Source organism: Chiloscyllium plagiosum, unplaced genomic scaffold, assembly GCF_037043375.1.
Source record: "Chiloscyllium plagiosum isolate Xiang-an unplaced genomic scaffold, Cpla_swu_hap1 HiC_scaffold_31, whole genome shotgun sequence".
In the NCBI taxonomy this organism is placed as follows: Eukaryota; Metazoa; Chordata; class Chondrichthyes; order Orectolobiformes; family Hemiscylliidae; genus Chiloscyllium; species Chiloscyllium plagiosum.
Genome location: NW_028270169.1, coordinates 53682954 through 53703084, shown reverse-complemented (window position 1 = coordinate 53703084; position 20131 = coordinate 53682954). Strand labels below are relative to the sequence as shown.

Below are 20131 nucleotides of genomic sequence, written 5' to 3'. Positions count from 1 at the left end.
GGGGCAGATTTTGTCATGTGTGTCCAGGAAGGATTCCTGACTCAATAGGTAGATAGGCCGATTAGAGGGAAGCCATATTGGATTTGGTGCTTGGCAACGAACCAAGCCAGGTGTCAAGATTTCTCGATGGGAGAGCATTTCGTGATAGCGATCACAACTCCCTGACCATTACTATAGTCATGGAGAGGGATAGGAGCAGATGGTATGGAAAAGTATTTAATTCGGGGAGGGGGAATTACAATGTTATTATGCAGGAGGTGTGGTGCATAAATTGGGAGCAGATATTCTCAGGGAAATGCATGACAGAAATATGGAGGTTGATTAGGGAGCACATGCTGAGAGTGCTGGACAGGTTTGTCCCACTGAGACAAGGAAAGGATTGTAGGATGAAGGAACCTTGGGTGACAAAGAATGTAGAACTTCTAGTCAAGAGGAAGGAAGAAGCTTACTTAAGGCTGAGGAGACAAGGATCAGACAGGGGTCTAGAGGATCACAAAGTAGCAAGGAAGGAAGGAACTGAAGAATGGACTTAGGAGAGCAAGAAGGTGGCATGAAAAAGCCTTGGCAGGTAGGATAAAGGAAAACCCCAAGGCGTTCTACACTTATGTAAGAAACAAGAGGATGACCACAGTGACGGTAGGGCCAATCAGGGATAGCGGACGGAACTTGTATCTGGAGTCGGAGGAAGTAGAGGAGGTCCTTAAATGAATAGTTTGCTTCAGTATTCACTCACGAGAGGGACCTTACCGTTTGTGAAGACAGAGTGAAACAGGCTGATGAGGAAGCACTGGAGATTTTGAAAAACTTGAGGATAGATAATTTGAGGATAGGACCAGATGGGATATACCCAAGGTTGTATACAGGAAGAGAGGAAAGAGATTACTGCACTTTGGTGATGATCTTTGCATCCTCACAGTCCACCGAAGCACTATCAGATGATTGAAGTGTGGCAAATGTTATTCTCTTGTTCAAGAAAGGGAATAGGATTAACCATGGGAATTACAGACGAGTCAGTCTTACATCGGTGGTGGAAAAGGTATCGTAGAGGATTCTGAAAGAGAGGATTTATGATTACTTGGAAAACCATAGCTTGATCGAGATGGTCAGCACAGCTTTGAGAGGGACAGTTCATGCCTCACAAATCTTATTGAATTCTTTGAGGATGTGGCAAAATATATTAATGAAGGATATGGTGTACATGGACTTTAGCAAGGTGTTTGATAAGGTCCTCCATGGTAGGTTCATTGTGAAAATGAGGTAGCATGGAATACAGGGAAATCTGGCTGTCTGGATATAGAATTGGTTGGTCCATAGAAGACAGTGGGTAGTATTCAGCATGGAGTCTAGATTAGAGTGGTGCTGGAAAAGGCGTAGTAAAATCGACGTTTTGGGCAAAAGCCCTTCATCAGGAATACAGAATCCGCAGTCATTGTTTTTACCTAGTATTCAGCCTGGAGCTTGGTGACCAGTGGTTTTCTGCAGGGATCTGTTCTGGAACATTTGTTCTTTGTGATTTTTATAAATGACTTGGATGAGGAAGTGGAAGGGGGGTTAGTAATTTTGACAATGACACAAAGGTTGGTGGAGTTGTGGAAGGTTGCAAAGGGACATTGACAGGATGCAGAACTGGACTGAGAAGTGGCAGATGGAGTTCAACTTGGAAAAGTTAGAAGTCATTCTCTTTAGAAGGTCAAATTTGAATGCAGATCACAGGTTAAGGCAGTATTCTTGGCACAGTGCAGGAACAGAGACATCTTGGGGTACACGTCCATAGATCCCTCCAAGTTGCCACCCAAGTTGATAGGGTTGTTAACAAGGCGTATGGTGTGTTGGCTTTCATGGGCACGGGGATTGAGTTTAAGAACCGCAAGGTTATGCTGCAGCTCTCTAAAGCCCTGGTAGACCACACTTGGAGTATTGTGTTCAGTTCTGGTCACCTCATTATAGAAAGGATGTGGATGCTTTACAGAGAGTGCAGAGGAGATTTACCAGGACGCTGCCTGTACTGGAGGGCATATCTTATGAAGAAAAGTTGAGGGAGCTAGGACTTTTCTCACTGGAACAAAGCGGGATGACAGGTGATTTGAGAAAGGTGTACAAGATGATGAAAGGCATAGATAGAGTGGATAGCCAGAGACTTTTCCCCAAGGTGGAAATGGCTATCATGAGGGGGCATAATTTTAAGGCGACTGGAAGAAGGTTTAGGAGAGATGTCAGAGGTCAGTTCTTTACACACAGTGGTGGGTGTGTGGAATTTACTGCCAACGGTGGTAGTAGATACATCAGAAACATTTAAGCAATTCTTGGATAGGCACATGGATGAAAGTAAAATGAAGAATATGTAGGTTAGTTTGATCTGAGAGTAGGAATAAAGGTCAGCACAACATCAAAAGGGCTTGTACTATTCTTTACTGGCTGTCATTACAAGAGTCTTTGAGTACAGGATCAAGAAAGTCTCATTGCTGCTGTACAGGCCTTTGTGAGACCACACTTTGTTGTACTCAGCAGTTTTTCATGTCACAGCTGAAATGCAGTAAACGTTTATCAGTCTGATTTCTGGGATGGCAGGTCTGTTCTGTGAGGAGAGATTGTGGGTTGACTGTACTTGTATTCACTGGAGTTTAGAAGAGCTAGTGGGGATCTCATTGAAATATTAGATGTTAACAGGGCTGATGCACCCCGACAATGGGGTCACTATCTCAAGTGAAGCAGTAGGCTATTTTGAACAGAGATGATGAGAAACATTTCCCAGAGAGTGGATGAATGCATGGAATTTTCTATTTCAAAAGGCTGTGGAGTCCAGGTAACTGAACCTATTTTAAAAAAGAGAGATAGATTTCTAGATGTTAAAGTTGTCAAGAATGGGAAGAGAGCAGAATTATGATATTGAGATACAGGACCACCAGTGATCATGTTGAATGACAGAGCAGCCAAATGGCCTATTCTAGCTTCTACTTTGTTTTTATTATCTCGTCACCTCCTGAATCAGAGGTTTTACAGTGTGGAAAAAAAATCTGTTACCACCTTTCTCACATTAAAATAGTTACAATTTTAGGATGTAAATCACTAGCTGAGTCACTTTGAATCCACAAAACGCACAAGCATCCTGTGCTTAGCTCAAATCCAAGATTTATTTTAATACCTGTCTTCATTGCAGAAATGAGATAATCTCAGGTCCAACCCTGTTCAATTATCTCAAAGGTTCATCACTATCAACTGTCACATAAAAACCACTCATTACAATTCAGCAGAACTATAAAATCAGTTTATTCACACCAAACAATTAGTAGACAGTAACTGGCATTACAGGTGAATGGACTGCGTCGTGAAACACTAGGTCATATTTTGATTTTCATGTTTAATTTCATGTTTAATGTGTCAACTGCCCCTACTGTTCCAATAATCAGCCCTGACTCAAGCAACAAAAATGTCAGGTAGGGATTCAGAACAAAACATTGGGAAAATGCTATTTTAGAATACAACATATTGTGCAAGATTATATTTCGCAACAGCCCAACACAGCAAGAGTACAGCTGTTTCCAAGATAATGCACTCTCTTTTTAAGCTACGGTTACAATCAAAAGCAATGCTTGCTGCACTGGCTTTAGTTTGTACTTTTAAATACAAATAGTAGCAGCAAAATTTGCTCAACTGATGGCTTGCCATCAGACCTAAGCTGGAAAAATGCAGCCGCGTTTGTTCACTTACTGGAAAAGTGATTACAGATTAGAATTTGTGACTCTGCCTTAGGAAGGTTGGCACCTTCAGAGAATTGGCATTAAGTATACAAAATGGGAAAGCAATTCATAGTGAAGGCAACAGTTGGAGCACTAATCCCCAAGAACCCCACTGCAATTATTGAAAAGTTTTAATAAGTACTCTGTATGGAAGAGGAGGTCATGAATGGTCATGTATGATACACCAGAAAGTATTTTTCTTTCTTTTTCCCCAGGAATCACCATACTCTAAAATTCAATCCAGGTGAATAATATTACTCTGATCTATTTTAGAGGCATAGCAAGAAACAATGCAAAATATCCTGCATCTTACCGGTCATTTGAGGCATTGAGCTCAAGAACAGCATCTTTCAGTGCAGGTCCCAACAATGCACGTGCTAAGCACAGGATGCTTGTGGTTTTTCCAGTTCCAGGTGGACCCTTAACAAAAATAAGGCATTAGCTTTTAAAGATGCTATTTCTCATTTGTTGTATTTTATTAAATTGCATCTTATAGTTCATTTCAACTGTATAGTTATATTTTCTGTACATCAATGGGACAAAACATCACTGAGTGGTTGCGTAGTTTGTGGCAATGAGGTTGATTTTCCATAAACCAACTAATGTCCATCTGCTAAATAATCAGAGGACAATTTGATAAATATAAATTTTGTGGGTAAGGCCAACAGTTATTGCCCACCCCTAACTGTCCTTGAATAGCTTGCTGATCATTTCAGAGAGCAGTTAAGAGTTAACCACATTGCTGAGAGTCTGGAGTCACAAGTAAGGATGGCAGATTTCCTTTCCAAAAGGACATTAGTGAACTAGGTGAGTTTTTACAAAAATTTTATAAAAAGTATGTGTTTTGAAGACTTTCAAGAAAGATGCAGAACAAGGACTAAAGGGTCAAAGGATATGGGGAGAAAGGTGAGAACGAGACACTAAGTAGGAGGATCTGCCATAGTATATTGAATGGATTACTCTTATTTGTGCTTACGCTTCCCCATTTCACAGAGAGGCTTTCAATTCCAGATTTTTTTGTGGAATTAAATGCCTTCACCTTCGATGAATGGCAGACAGTTGAGGTTTGTCAAATTAAGTTACCAATAACAACTTAAAAGGGACTGCGCTAAATATTTCCCACCAACAGTCAAACACAATGATCTTGAAGTAGTCAATGATTTCCCATGAATATCAACATTGAATTTTGACATCATGTATGAAATCAAACTAAACATTAGTGTGGTTTTTCCCTGACCTAGAAAGTATTTTCCACCTTTTCTTTCTGTTCATATTCCCCCCACTCCGTGCTACCTGTCCCTGAATTCCTTTATTTCCTATCCCTAATTGCAACTGAATGGTGAGGCCTCTTCCGAAGTACAGTGTTGGTTCTGGTCGTCCTGTTATAGGAAAGATATTATTAAGCTGTAGAAAGATTTACCAGAACGTTGCCAGGAATGGAGAGTTTGAGTTAAAAGGAAAGGCTGGGACATTTTTCAACTGGAGCGTAGGAGGTTGAAAGGTGACCTTCGAGGTTTGTAAAATCATGAAGGGCATAGACAAGGTGAAAGGCAGGTGCCTTTTCCCTGAGGTAGGGGGATTTCAAGACTAGGGGACGTATTTTTAAAGTGAAAGAAGAGAGATCTAAAAAAAAAAGACATGGGGTCAATTATATTTTTTATACAGAGTGGTTCATGTTTGGAATGAACTTAGAGAGAAAATGATGGATACAGCTATAGTTACAACATTTAAAAGACATTTAGTTAAGTACATGAATAAGAAGAAATGTTTGGAGGGATACGGGCCAAGCACAGGCAGGTGGGACTGGTTTAATTTGGGATTATATCGCCATGGACTGATTGGACTAAAAGGATATGCTTCTATGCTATATGATTCTATGAAATGAATAGAAAGTTGAGGCGCCTAATAGTTCACCTTTTTAGCATTCAGATATAGGAGATTAAAGTTATAGATCACCATAAAGATGAAATTTACATCCAATCTGGGTGGGGAGAAAAGTGGTTATCATGGATTGAATTCAGTGAGCTCTCCCTCAAATGTTATTGCTGGCAAATTTCGCATTACTTTTGAAACAAATAGTGGAGATTAAAATTCCTAATCAATGGGAAAGTGGCATAAAGTCAAAGTATAGGCAATCTCACCTACTCAATAAGCACGGGTGAAGCCATTGTACAATTTTTAAAAATTAATTTGTGGGATGTGGGCATAGCTGGCTGACGCATATTTATTTCTCGAACTGCTGCAGTCTATGTGCTGCAGTTTGACCCACAGTGCCTTTTAGGATAAATTCCACCATTTTGACCCACTGACAGTGAAGGAATGCCAATATTTCCAAGTCAGGATGCTGAATGACATGGAGAGGAACTTGAAGGTGGTGGCGTTCCCATATATCTGCTGCCTATGTCCTGGACGGAAATGGCTTTGGGTTTGGAAGGTGCTGTCTGAAGATTTTGTTTTGAATGTCTGCAGTACATTTTGCAGAGAGTAAACACTGCTGCTACTGAGCATCAGTAGTGGAGGGTGTGATAGCATGTTATGCCAATCAAGCCAGCGGCTATGTCCTGGATGATGTCAAGCTTCTTGATTGTCGTTTGGAGCTGCACTCATCCACGCAAATGAGGAGTATTCCACCACACTTCTGACTTGTAGATGGTGGACAAACTTTGGGCAGTTAGGTAGTGTGTAATTTGCCACAGTATTCCTAACCTCTGACTTGTGCTTGTAATCACCATGTTTAGTGGCAGGTCCAGTTGAGTTTCTGATCAATGATAAACCCCAGGATGTTGACAGTGCGGGATTCAGTGATGATAACACCACAGAATGTCAAGGCATGGTGGTAAGATAGTCTCTTATTAGTGATGGTCATTGCCTGGCATTTGTGTGGTGCGACTATTACTTGTCACGTGCCAGCCCAAGCCTGGGTATTGTCCAGATTTTGTTGCATTTGAACATGGACTGCTTCAGTATCGGAGTCATCAAGAATGGTGGTGAACATCACTTCTGACCTTATGATGGAGAGAAGGTTATTGATCAAGCAGTTGAAGATTGGGCCGAGGACAGTCCCCTGAGGAATTTCTGCACAGATGTCCTGGAGCTAAATGACTGACCAACAACCTCAGTCATCTTCTTATGTGTCAGATATGACTTCAATCAGCAGAGAGTTTCCCCCAATTTCAGTTTTGCTAGGGCTTCTTGATACCACACTTGGTTGAATGCAGTCTTGACGTCAAGGGCTGTCTCTCACATCTCAGCTTGAAATTAAATTCTTTTGCCCATTTGGAAATAAGACTGTAAATAAAATCAGGAGTTGAGTGGCCCTGGCAGAACCCAAACTGGGTGTCACTGAGCAGATTATTGCTGAGCAGGTGCTGCTTGATAGCACTAGTATTGACACCTTCCATTATTTTACTGATGACCGAGAGTAAACTGATTGGGCAGGAATGGCTGGATTGGATTTGTCCTGCTTTTTATGTATAGGACATACCTGGGCAATTTTCCACATTGGTCAGTAGGTACCAGTACTGGAAGAGCTTAGCTAAAGGTTCAGCAAGCTCTAGAGCACAAATCCTAAGTGCTATTGCCAGAATGTTGTCAGGGCCTGTAGCCTTAGTATCCAGTGTCTCCAACTGTTTCTTGATATCATGTGGAGTGAACTGAATTGACTGATAACTGGTATCTGTAACATTGGAGACCACTGCAGGAGGCAGAGATGGATCATTCCCTTGGCACTTTTAGCTGAAGATTGCTGTGAATGTTTCAGCCTTAGCTTTTGCACTAATGTGCTGGGCTCTTCCATCATTGAGGATGAGATATTTGTAGACCCTCCTTCTCCAGTGAATTGTTTAATCGTCCACCACCATTCGCGACTCAATGTGGCAGAATTGCACAGGTTAGATCTGTTGCACTGGCTGTGAGATTGTTTAGCTCTGTAGATCACTTGCTGCTTATGCTGTCGGCATGCAAGTAGTCTTAAATAAAGTGAGGACTGCAGATTCTGGAGAGTCACAGTCAAAAGGTGTGGCGCTGGAAAAGCACAGCAAGTCAGGCAGCATCCAAGGAGCAGGAGAATTGACATTTCAGACATAATCCCTTCATCAGGATTGTGTGCAAGGTGGTGGCTTGGTGGCTTCACAAGATTACCATCTCATTTTCAGGCAAATCTGGTGCCGCTCCTAGAATGCCCTCCTGCACTCTCCATTGAACTAGGGTTGATCCCCTGGCTTGATGGTAATGGTTGAGTGGAAGATATGCTGGGCATATCTGATATTGCAGATTGTACCGGAATCCATCCTATAGTGCCTCATGCATGCCCAGTCTTGAGTTGATAGATCTGTTCCAAGTCTATCCCAATGAGCACATACAACTGTGCAGTTGCCATTGGTACTGATATGGTCGCGGAAAGATGCATCTGCAGCTGGCAGATTGGAAAGGATGAGGTCAAGTATGTTTTTCCTTTTTGTTGGTTCCCTCACCACCTGCTGTAGACCCAGTTTATGTCCTTTAGGAATGGAGTTTGGGGTGCTGGAAAAGCACAGAGGGTCAGGCAGCATACGGGGCGAATGTTTGAAGGACTTATGCCTAAAACGTCAATTCTCCTGCTCCTTGGATTCTGCCTGACCTGCTGTGCTTTTCCAGCATGACACACACCACTCTGACCTCCAGCATCTGCAGTCCTCACTTTCTACTGGGCCCTTTAGGACACAAACAGCTGTGTTGCTACAGACTCACTCAGTGGCGGACATTGCAATTTTCCACCCAGACTGCATTTTGTGCCCTTGCCATCCCCTGTGTTTCCAAGTGTTCTTCAATATGGAGGGGTACCAATTCACCATCCTGAGGGAGTTTGGTACATGGTAATCGGTAGGTAGTTTCCTTGCCAATGTTTAACCTGAAGCCACAAGACTTCATGGGGTCCAGAGTCAATGTTGTGGACTCTCAGGGCAACTCCCTTTCATTGTATACCATAGTACCACCATCTCTGCTGAGTCTGTCCCACCAGAGCAGGAATATCCAGGGTTGGTGATGTCTTCGTCATTTTCTGTAATGTATGATTCTATGAATATGACTGTCATACTGTTACTTGGCTAGTCCGTAAGACAGCTCTCCCAATTTTGGCACTAGCTCCTAGATGTTAGCTAGAAAGACTTCGCTGGGTCAACAGGGCTATTTCTGCCATTGTGCTTTCTACTGCCCAGGTCAATGCCAAGTAACCCATTCGGTTTTGTTCGAGACTTTCTAGTGATTGATACAACTGAATGGCTTGCCAGGCTATTTCAGAAGACAACCGAGAGTCAATCACATTACCGAGAGTCTGGAGTTACATCTAAGCCAGACTAGGCAAAGGACTTATCAGAGAATCTCAACTGTTTGACTGCTGACAACAGTTTCATGGTCATAAGTAGATCTTTAATTATTTAATGCAAATTCCACCATCTGCCGTGGCAGGATTCCCCAGATCATTAGCCGAGTTTCTGGATTAATAGTCTAGCCATAATACCTCATTCAGATCACGGAACATCAATCAATTGTCATTGGTAAAATATGAAAGGGCAGCAACAGTAAGTTAGTATGCATCAATTTTTCCCTTTAACTTGTCTAACAGCAGAGAAGACAATCAGTTAAGCAGGAAAAATAGTTTTAGCTTTACAGCTTAAAATGATATTTCTGAGGTTCTGTTCTTAGGAAAACATCAGGCATTAATATGTTTCAGATTAAACAGAATACAGAGGAACCTCAATTATCTTGCATTTGATTAACCGAATTTTGGATTATCCAAACAAGACCGCAAGGTCTCAATGCTTGGCTAACAGTGTTATTCAGCATTCGATTATCTGAATGAAATACTTCCCGCTGTATCCTTTGGATAATCAAGGTTCCTCTGTATATTGATGATATCAATCTTTTGTTGACTAACAAAGTTGCAGGATCTGGAAACACCTCAGTATGTTACTATGATACATTCCTGTAAGATAATTAAATAGGTGCCGGCATAGGTAGTGATTCATACTCACTGCAATTATGATGTTGGGTACATTTCCCTCCCTTGCGAACACCTGTTAAAGACAACATAATGAAATCACAGGAGTATGTGTAGCCAGTCTGTACTTGAACATTCAAAAGGTGACCTGATTTGTAAGTACAGGATCACAAAATATGGGACTACTGTAATATTCCTTTTCAAGTATCTAACTTTTCATTTAAAAGTTTTATTTTTCAGTAAAGACACAATATTACACTGAAAGACATAGCCCAGGTGCCATTAATGGTGTAGACATCGTCAGAACTATTCATTATTCAGTTTAGATGGGGAAGCAGATAACCATTACTGTTTAAATCTACAAAACCTCATTGGAGACTGTAGCTGTGCTCTACGAATAAAAAATCAGTCAGATTTTGGGTATAGATTTGAGAAGTTATATATTAATTGTTTACCAAGCAGATTCCTGATGAAGGGCTTATGGCTGAAATGTCGATTCTCCTGTTTCTTGGATGCTGCCTGACTTGCTGCACTTTTCCAGCATCACACACTTGGTTAATATCCCTCTCAAGTTGGAGGTAGCTTGTATCAACAATTGATACTGCACTGTAACCAAGTGTTAGAATCTAACTCTCTTCCTTGCTCAGTACATCAGCATGCGGTTCTTCAGCCCATTATGTTATTCCAGTCATTTGGTTTGTCTCCAACACCACCTTATTTTTAATTTTTTGTAGCAATCTTTCTGCCTCATGTAATTGAATTATATGTCATTGTTTCACTTGTATTTCAGCTGCTGATACTTGACTCACACCACCTGGCACTTTTGATTACCTGCAGAGACCTAACAGTCAGCCTGTTGACACCCCACTCATTCCATTTGCATGATCTTTTGATCTCTCTGCCCATTGATCTCTGTCTATAAATTCTGTGATATGGAGGAGCCAGTGTTGGACTGGGATGGGCAAAGTTAAAAAACCAGGTTATAGTCCAACAGGTTTACTTGGAAGCACTAGCTTTCGAAGTGCTGCTCCTTCATCAAATACAATTCTGCAAATATGCAGACACCACCCATCATGTGCGCAGTAGGTACTCATGTGACTCGGCCAAGGTGGTCTCTTTCATATTGAGTCAGAGGTGTACAGCATGGAAACAGACCCATCCACGCCGAACAGATATCCCAACCCAATCTACTCCCACCTGCCAGCACCCGGCCCATATCCCTCCAAACCCTTCCTATTCATATACCCATCCAAATGCCTCTGAAATGTTGCAATTGTACCAGCCTCCACCACATCCTCTGGCAGCTCATTCCATACACGTACCACCCTCTGCGTGAAAACATTGCCCTTAGGTCTCTTTTATATCTTTCCCCTCTCACCCTAAACCTATGCCCTCTAGTTCTGGACTCCCCGATCAAAGGGAAAAGATTTTGTCTATTTATCCTATCCATGGCTCTCAATTTTGTAAACCTTTATAAGGTCACCCCTCAGCCTCTGACACTCCAGGGAAAACAGCTCAGCCTGTTCAGCCTCTCCCCATAGCTCAAATCCTCCAACCCTGGCAACATCCTTGTAAATCTTTTCTGAACCCTTTCAACTTTCACAACATCCTTCCGATAGGAAGGAGACCAGAATTGCACACAATATTCCAATAGTGGCCTAACCAACGTCCTGTACAGCCGCAACGTGACCTCCCAACTACTGTACTCAATACTCTGACCAATAAAGGAAAGCATACCAAATGCTTCTTCACTATCCTATCTACCTGCGACTCCACTTTCAAGGAGCTATGAGCCTCCACTCCAAGGTCTCTTTGTTCAGCAACACTCCCTCAGACCTTACCATTAAGTGTATAAGTCTTGCTAAGATTTGCTTTCCCAAAATGCAGCACCTCGCATTTATCTGAATTAAACTCCATCTGCCACTTCTGAGCCCATTCGCCCATCTGGTCCAGATCCTGTTGTAATCTGAGGTAATCCTCTTCACTGTCCACTACACCTCCAATTTTGGTGGCATCTGCAAACTTACTAACAGTACCTCTTATGCTCGCATCAAATCATTTATGTAAATGACAAAAAGTAGAGAACCCAGCACCGATCCTTGTGGCACGCCACTGGTCACAGGCCTCCACACTGAAAAACAACCCTCCACCACTACCCTCTGTCTTCTACCTTTGAGCCAGTTCTGTATCCAAATGTGTAGTTCCGCCTTTATTCCATGAGATCTCACCTTGCTCATCAGTCTCCCATGGGGAACCTTATCAAACGCCTTACTGAAGTCCATCTAGATCCCACCTACTGCTCTGCCCTCATCAATCTTCTTTGTAACCTCTTCAAAAAGCTCAATCAAGTTTGTGAGACATGATTTCCCACACACAAAGCTATGTTGACTATCCCTAATCAGTCCTTGCCTTTCCAACTACATGTACATCCTGTCCCTCAGGACTCTCTCCAACAACTTGCCCACCACTGAGAACAGGCTCCCTGGTCTATAGTTTCTTGGCTTGTCTTTATCGCCCTTCTTAAACAGTAGCACGTTTGCCAACCTCCAGTCTTCCGGCACCTCATCTGTGACCATCAATGATACAAATATCTCAGCAAGAGGCCCAGCAATCACTTCTCTAGCTTCCCACAGAGTTCTCAGGTACACCTGATCAGGTCTTGGGGATTTATCCACCTTTAACCATTTCAAGACATCCAACCCTTCCTCCACTGTAATCTGGACATTTTGCAAGATGTCACCATCTGTTTCCCTACAGTCTATATCTTCCATATCCTTTTCCACAATAAATACTGATGCAAAATATTCATTTAGTGTCTCCCCCATTTTCTGTGGCTCCACATAAAGGCCGCCTTGCTGACCTTTCAGGGGCCTTATTCTCTCCCTAGTTACCCTTTTGTCCTTAATATATTTGTAAACAACCTTTGGATTCTCCTTAATTTTATTTGCCATCGCTACCTCATGTCCCCTTTTTGCCCTCCTGATTTCCCTCTTAAGTATACCCCTACTTCCTTTTTGCTCTTCTAAGGATTCACTCAATCTATCCTGTCTATACCTGACATATGCTTCCTTCAAGAACGCTCTGAGGCATGGTATGTTGGCGAGAATAAGCAGAAGATATGACAACGAATGAATGGACACCGTGCAACAATCGCAGGACAAGGGTGTTCCCTCCCAGTTGGGGAACACTCCAGTGGTCTGGGACATTTGGCCTCAGATCTTTGGGTGACCACCCTCCAAGGCAGACTTCGGGATATATAACAATGCAGAATGGCTGAGCAGAGGATGATAGCTAAGTTCGGAACCCATGAGGATGGGTTCAAATGGGACCTTGAGTTCATGTCACACTACAGGTGACCCCACTACACCAAATGCTCTCATACTCTCACAGACACAGACACACACACCTCCCCACCCTCTCACAGGCTTTTACCACTGTACTCCATCACACACTTTACCAAGCATGTGCGCACACAGAAATAAACACTCTCTCTCACGCACATAGAGAAGTCTATAGGGTGAATTTCGATTTGCAGAATATTTGCAGATACACTGTTTTGCTCAAAAAGCACACATTCTGTATGCAGTCAATCCATATAGCATTTTATAAATTCTTACTTTGGAAACAGAACCAGTCTGACTCAAGATTGGGATACAGACAGACTCTAACCTCACACCTTTAATGCATTGTCTGAGCTGAGGTGTCAGCTGCAACCCATTCTAAAAGTTGGGAGACTTATCAGGAATCTAGGTTTGTTCAATATATTTCAGTGGCTTGACACTGAACTTTTGCTATAAATTCTGTGTCTTATGATCCCACTCAACAACCACCTGATGAAGGAGCAGTGCTCCAAAAGAGATTGCTTCCAAATAAACCTGTTGGACTATAACCTGGTGCTGCTTGATTGTTAACGTTATAAATTCTGTGCCTGCGTGCTTCTCTCCCCATCTGATGGACGGGCAATGCTCCAAAAGTTTGTAATTGCAAATAAACCTGTTGGAGTATAAGTTGGTGCCATCAGATCTCTGACACTGCCCAAAATAGAATAAGCTTCATTAATATGCTCTACTCTAGTCATGCAGTAATAAGGAGCTGGCTAAAATTTATCAAATTGACAATTTAAACTTCCTTATATTTCTGACTTTCCACAATACACAATGATAATGTCAGTGGTGGGGAAAGCTGTTGAAGAAGCTACTGAGAGACAATTTATTCACATTTGGAAGGGAATGGACTTGTTAATGATCAGCAGCATGGGTTTGTGAGGGGACGGTCATGCCTCGCCAAATTGATTGGAGCAGTTTGCAGGAGGTGACAAGAATGATTGACGAGTAAAGGATAGTGGATACTGTCTACTGGGTTTAGTAAGACATTTGATAAGGTACCTCACGGCAGGCTGACACAAAAGGTAGTCTCATGGGATCCAGGGTGAGCTGGTTAGATGGATACAAAACTGGCTTCGTCATAGAAGACAGTAGTAATGGAAGGATGGTTTTTAGAATAGAGATCAGTATCTGGAATGTTCTGAACATGGGCCACTCAACATGAAACGTTAACTTGGCTTTCTCTCCAGATCCTAGCAGACCCGCTGAGCTTCTCCAGCAAATTGTTTTTGTTTCAGGTTTCCAGCATCCACAATTTTGATTTATTCATTTGAACCATGTTGGCCTTGGCAATTCATACAACTAAAGATTGTGGATAGGGCTTTAAATTAATTAGTTGAGGGAATGGCAGGACCAATCAAATCTAAGTTTTAAAAATCAAAAGAAATGTGAGAGCCAGAGGTGCAGAGTCATAAAGAAGAAGCGAATGATATTCAGTATGACAGGAAAGGGCAGAAAATATAAGCACAAAAAGACAGATTAGAACCAGAAGTTATAATGCTAAAAAGTCAAAGCTTAAGATGCTGAATGAGTGTAGCACTTGCATCAAGATAGAGGAATTGAAAGCACCATCAATGTTCATGAGTTTGACTTCTTAGCATTAGAGAAATGGTTGCAAGGTCACCAGGACTGAAACCCCAATCAAGGATATTCAATATTCTGGAAAAATAGGTAGGGTTAATAAATACTCATCTGTGCAATGAGTAAATTAATTTTGATGGCAATAAGCAATAATAAGGGAAAGAAGTCATGGGTGGGAGCTGTTTATAAACCCCTGAATGATGCCTCATGTAGGACACAGTATAAATTGGGAAATAGTGAAGGAATACAAGAAAAGCAATGCAGTTATCGTTAGTGATTTTAATCTGCATTTTGAATGGACAAGTCAGATTGGAAAGGGTAACAATGAAGATGAGTGCATCAGTGATTGCCCTTTTAGAAAAGTATGTTGCACAACCTACCTGACAACAGGCTATTTTACATTTAGTAATGTGTAATGAGCTAGGTCGAATAAGAGATCTAGGAGAAAGTGAGGAGTGCAGATGCTGCGGTCAGAGTAGAGAGTGTGGCGCTAGAAAAGCACAGCAGGTGAGGCAGTATCTGAGGAGTAAGAGCAACGATGTTTTGGGCAAAAGCCCTTCATCAGCAATGAACGATGAAGGGCTTACGCCCAAAATATCGATTCGCCTGCTCCTCGGATGCTGCCTGATTTGCTGTGCTTTTCCAGCACCACACTATTCCAGTTTGAGGGAGCGCAACTCAGGTCTCAAAGCAGGGTCCTCAATTTAAATAACTGCAAATGTATGAAGAAAGTAGTCTAAAGCACGCTGGATAAACAGACTAAGGTGCACTGACAGATATTTAAGAAGCTATTTCATAACACTCAGTAAAACTTTGTTTCAGTCAAAAAAGTCTCTTAAGGAGGAGGAATCACCTGTGATAAACAAAGGCAGTCAAGGTCAATATCTAACCCAAAATCTTAAGACATACAAAGTGACAAAAAAAAAAGTGGTAGGTTAGGGTATTCAGTTGTTGTTTTTCCAAAAGGAATCAGTGAATTTAAATTGGCAAATATAAACAGAAAATACCAAGAGTTTCTATGGATGTATAGGAAAGTATCTAAAAGGATGTGGCTGGGGAATGGGTAACAAGGAACAGGGAAAATTTTGCATCAGTCTTCAGAGAAGGTTGCTATTAATGTTCTAAAGATATCTGTTGAACAAGGTAGCAATGAAAAGGTTGATCTTTTAACGGTCTCTACCATGAGGAACAAAGTGTTTGATAAACTAGGCAGACTAAAGAGAGATAAGTTGCCAGAACTTTATGGTCTACATTCAAGTACTTTAAAAGGAGTGGCTGCAGAGATAGGGGAGAGAGAGTGGTCAAAATATTTCAGAACTTTCAGGATTCTGGGAATGCTCCGCAGATTGGAAAACTGCTAATGCGACACTCGTGTTATAGAAGGGAGGGTGATAGAAAGCAGAAAACTGTTTACCTAACATCTGTCATTGGGAAAATGCTAGAGACAATTAGTAAGGAAGACATGGCAGGACATTTCGTAAAGCTTAACACAATCAAATGGCATGAACAAGGTTTTGTGAACCAGAAATTTTCTGAGAGGATATAATGACTGCATGAATTGAAAATTGGTTAACACACAAGACAGAATTAGGATTTGACCACAGGCGAAGTTCTAGAAGATTGAAGATTAGCCAATGTTATTCCCTTGTTTAAGAAAGGAACCAGGGATAATCCAGGAAATTATAGGCCAGTAAACCTGGCATCGGTAGTGGTGACGATTTTGGAGAAGATACTGAGGGACAAGATACATGCACATTTGGAAGAAAATAGATTAGTTAGTGGCAGTCAGCATGATTTACGGAAAAGGTCATGTCTCACCCGCTGATTGCATTTTTTTGAAGAGGTGACAAGGATTATTGATGAGCGAAGGGCTGTGGACATAGTTTACATTGACTGTCATAAAGCATTTAATAAAGTCCCACATGGCAGATTGGTACAAAAACTAAAATCACATGCGATTCGAGGTAGACTGGATAGATGCATACAATACTGGCTTGGCCATAGAAGACAGAAGGTAGCAGTGGAAGGGTGTTTTTCAGAATGGTGACCAGTAACTAATGGTGTTCCACACGGATCAGACTTAGGTCCTCCTTTGTTCGTGGTATATATAAATGATCTGGAGGAAAACATGGATGGTCTGATTAGTAATTTTGCAGATGTCACAGATTGGTGGAGTTGCTGCTACTTCTGATGATTGTGAAAGGATGCAACTGGATATAGACAGATTGGCGACTTAGGCACATAAATGACAGACGGAGTTTACTCTGCACAAAATGTGAGGTGATGCATTTTCAAGGATCTAATTTAGTTGCAAACTATACTGTAAATGGCATATTGTTTAAGAACATTAACATTCCAGTGGATCTGGGTATGCAGGTCCACAGTTCCTTAAAAGTGGCAACATAGGTGGCCAAGGTGATTAAGGCAGCATATGGCATGCTTGCCTTAGTCAGCCAGAGAATGGAGTACAAGAGTTGGCAAGCTATGTGGCAGCTATGTAAAACCCTTATTAGGCTGCATTTGGAGTAGTGTGCAGTTTTGGTTGCCACACCTCAAGATGTGGAAGTTTTGGAGATTGCAGAAAAGGTTCACCAGGATGTTGCCTGGTCTCGAGGGCATTGGCTAGGAGGAAAGGTTAAAAGGACGAGGATTGTTTTCACTGGAAAGACGGCGGCTAAGAGGAGACCTGATAGAGGTCTACAAGATTGAGGGGCATAGATAAGGTAGAAAGTCAGAGGCTTTTTCCCTAGGGTTAAAGCTTCAATTACAAGGAGGCACAGGTTCAAGGTGAGAGGGGGAAGGTTTAAGGAAGGTGTACAAGGCAAGTTTTTCCACACAGAGTGGTCGGAGCCTGGAATGCACTGCCAGAAGAGGTGGGGAAGCAGGCACGTTAGCAACATTAAAGAGTTTTCTGGACGGTTACATGAATAGGGAGGGAATAGAAGGATATGGACCGAATATGGGCAGAAAGTTGTTTTTTAGTTTAGTTAGGGCATGATGATCGGCACAGGCTTGAGGGGGCTGAAGGATCTGTTCTTGTGCTGCACTTCTTTGTACGTCACAAAACTTCAACTTGAGTCAACAACAGGTATTTCACAGGAGCATTATAATTCCAAGTTTGATTATGAAACAAAAGATTTGGATCAAATGAGCAAATGTTTTGTCAAAGATGCACATTTTAAGTTAAGAGGGAGGTTGACAGCCAGAGAGGTTTAATGAGGGTATTGCTAATTTTATGGTCAAAGCATTTGAAACTTGGCGATGTGATGGGGCAAATAAAATTGAAGTTTTGCAAGAGATCAGACTTGGAGGAAATCAGAGACTGGGTCAAGCAGGGGTTTGGATCAGCTCAACTCAAGCTTAAGAAGGGTAGAACATGGGAGGTAAATCTTTTTTGGAATAGGCAAGTCTGGAGGTAATAAAGGCATGGAAGAGGACTTCATTTGTGCTGTGCCACGAGCAGAGTCAAATGAAATACCAGAAGTGCTAGTAATGACATGGATGTGTGGTCAGAACTTCACCTTGGGATTAGTTATGACATGAAGATAGTGGGCAATCTGGTTCAGCAATAAACAGTTGTTAGGGAACACAGGGGGGAGGAATCAGTGGCTCGAAAATAAATCACCAGAACCTACCTCCAACCTGCTGACGGTTTCCTCATTGCCCACAACTTCATTGAGTTTCAGTGGTCTGTATTTCTCAACCCTGTTTGACAAAGAAAAACAACTCTTTAAATCTAAGGTTAAATACTTCAAAAAGGATCATGTCACAATAACTTGTATTAAGACCAACTGTAGGATGCTGAAAGCAGTATGTACAAACAGATGAAACACTATGTTCATATGCACCATGATGCAGCCATGAGCTGACAAGTGGCAAGTCTCAATTGAACCTCCCATGCCAAGCAACGATCCTCCAACATGGGAATACAGCCACCACTCTTTGATATTCAATGGTATTGCCATTGTTAATTCCCACTAAGTGATAGACTCAAGATACTTCACAATAAGACAAGAGATGGCCAGAAATTGGAAAAAAGGTGTTAGGAAAATCTGTTAAGAGCACAGAGTGAACAGACAAGAAGGATAGGAAAATGACATATTTTGGTTCCATTTGGATGACTCAAGCAGCAGAAACAGGTGATGCACACACAACGAAACTTGAAAATGGTGATACAGACCTCCTGCCGAGGTGAGGTAGAAGGTACAGGAAAGAGCTATTTTTGAGTTTACCCTATCAAAAAATCATGGTTGATTTGTAGCTCAACTTCATTGACTCCATCCTGTTTTCATGACCTTAATATCTCTGCTGAACAAAAACACAATCTATTTTGTAATCTTCACTTAGTCAAATATCTAGAGTTTCAGGGATACCTCCATCACCCTTTGAGTGAAGACATCCTTCTAGAATACTCTCCACTCACCTGGATCAGAGCAGCTCCAACAGCACTCAAGAAGCTTGACACCAACCATAACAAAGTAGCTCGCTTAATTAGTGCCCCATATCTATCATACCTTCAACAGTTCACTTCCTGCACACATGACTCACTTTCATTCACTGCCTACCATTTTACAAGGTACACAGCTGCAACTCACCACCACTTCAACAACACCATCTAATCCCATCTCTATCACTTAGTGGGAATTAACAATGGCAATACCATTGAATATCAAAGAGTGGTGGCTGGATTCCCCTGTCAGAGGATCGTTGCTTGGCATGGGAGGTTCAAATGAGACTTGCCACTTATCAGCTCATGGCTGCATCATGGTGCATATGAACATAGTATTTCAGCTGTTTGTGCATACTACTTTCAGCATCCTACAATTGGTTTTACCTGTGCCAGCTTCTTCCCACCTAGTCAATTCACAAAGCTGTCATTGCGCAGAAAGGAGGCCATTCAAGCCATTATGTATGCACTAGTTAGTCCTTTTCTAAAAATCTTAAAACCCTTGAAACTGTTCCTTTATCAAGTAGATGCCTCAATCTATTTTGATCGCTATCATACAATCTACTTTCATGAGATGTTCAGACAAGATATTACACATCACAACACCTTGTAATAAAAACAAAAACTCTTGTCTAATTTATTATTATAACCAATCACCTCAGTTCTCTCCAATTTGGTTACTGATTCACCGGCCAGGAGTACCAGCTTATCTTGGTAACTGCATTAAAACTAAAAAGTTGAAAACAGATATCTGTACTCATGCTAACAAGCAAGATGAACGAAGACAAAAGTGCTAGTGAAGACATAAAATTGCTCCAGGAGCAAAGGGGGTTTCGCTTCAGAAGGAGAAATCAAAGGGATGTGTGTGTGTGGGAAAGAGGGAGAGTGAGGGGTTGGGGGAGAAGGGGAAGAGTGAGAGAATAAGGGTGGGGGCTGGGTGTCTGGGGACGGCAGAGTAGGTTGTCCGCGGGGGGTAGGGAGCGAGGTGTGTACGGGGTCCAGCTCA

At 41.9% G+C, this 20131-nt stretch overlaps 1 protein-coding gene across 1 annotated transcript in view; it reads right to left on the bottom strand.

Moving 5' to 3' along the window:
- rfc2 (replication factor C (activator 1) 2) overlaps window positions 1-20131 on the bottom strand; it is a 38117-nt gene that overhangs the window by 17607 nt on the left and 379 nt on the right. The window contains exons 2-4 of the mRNA XM_043718800.2: window positions 18314-18383; window positions 9749-9790; window positions 4051-4157 (exon numbers count right to left, since the gene is read on the bottom strand). Of these exons, the coding sequence (XP_043574735.1) occupies window positions 4051-4157; window positions 9749-9790; window positions 18314-18383 (219 nt within the window). The remainder of the gene's footprint in view (window positions 1-4050; window positions 4158-9748; window positions 9791-18313; window positions 18384-20131) is intronic.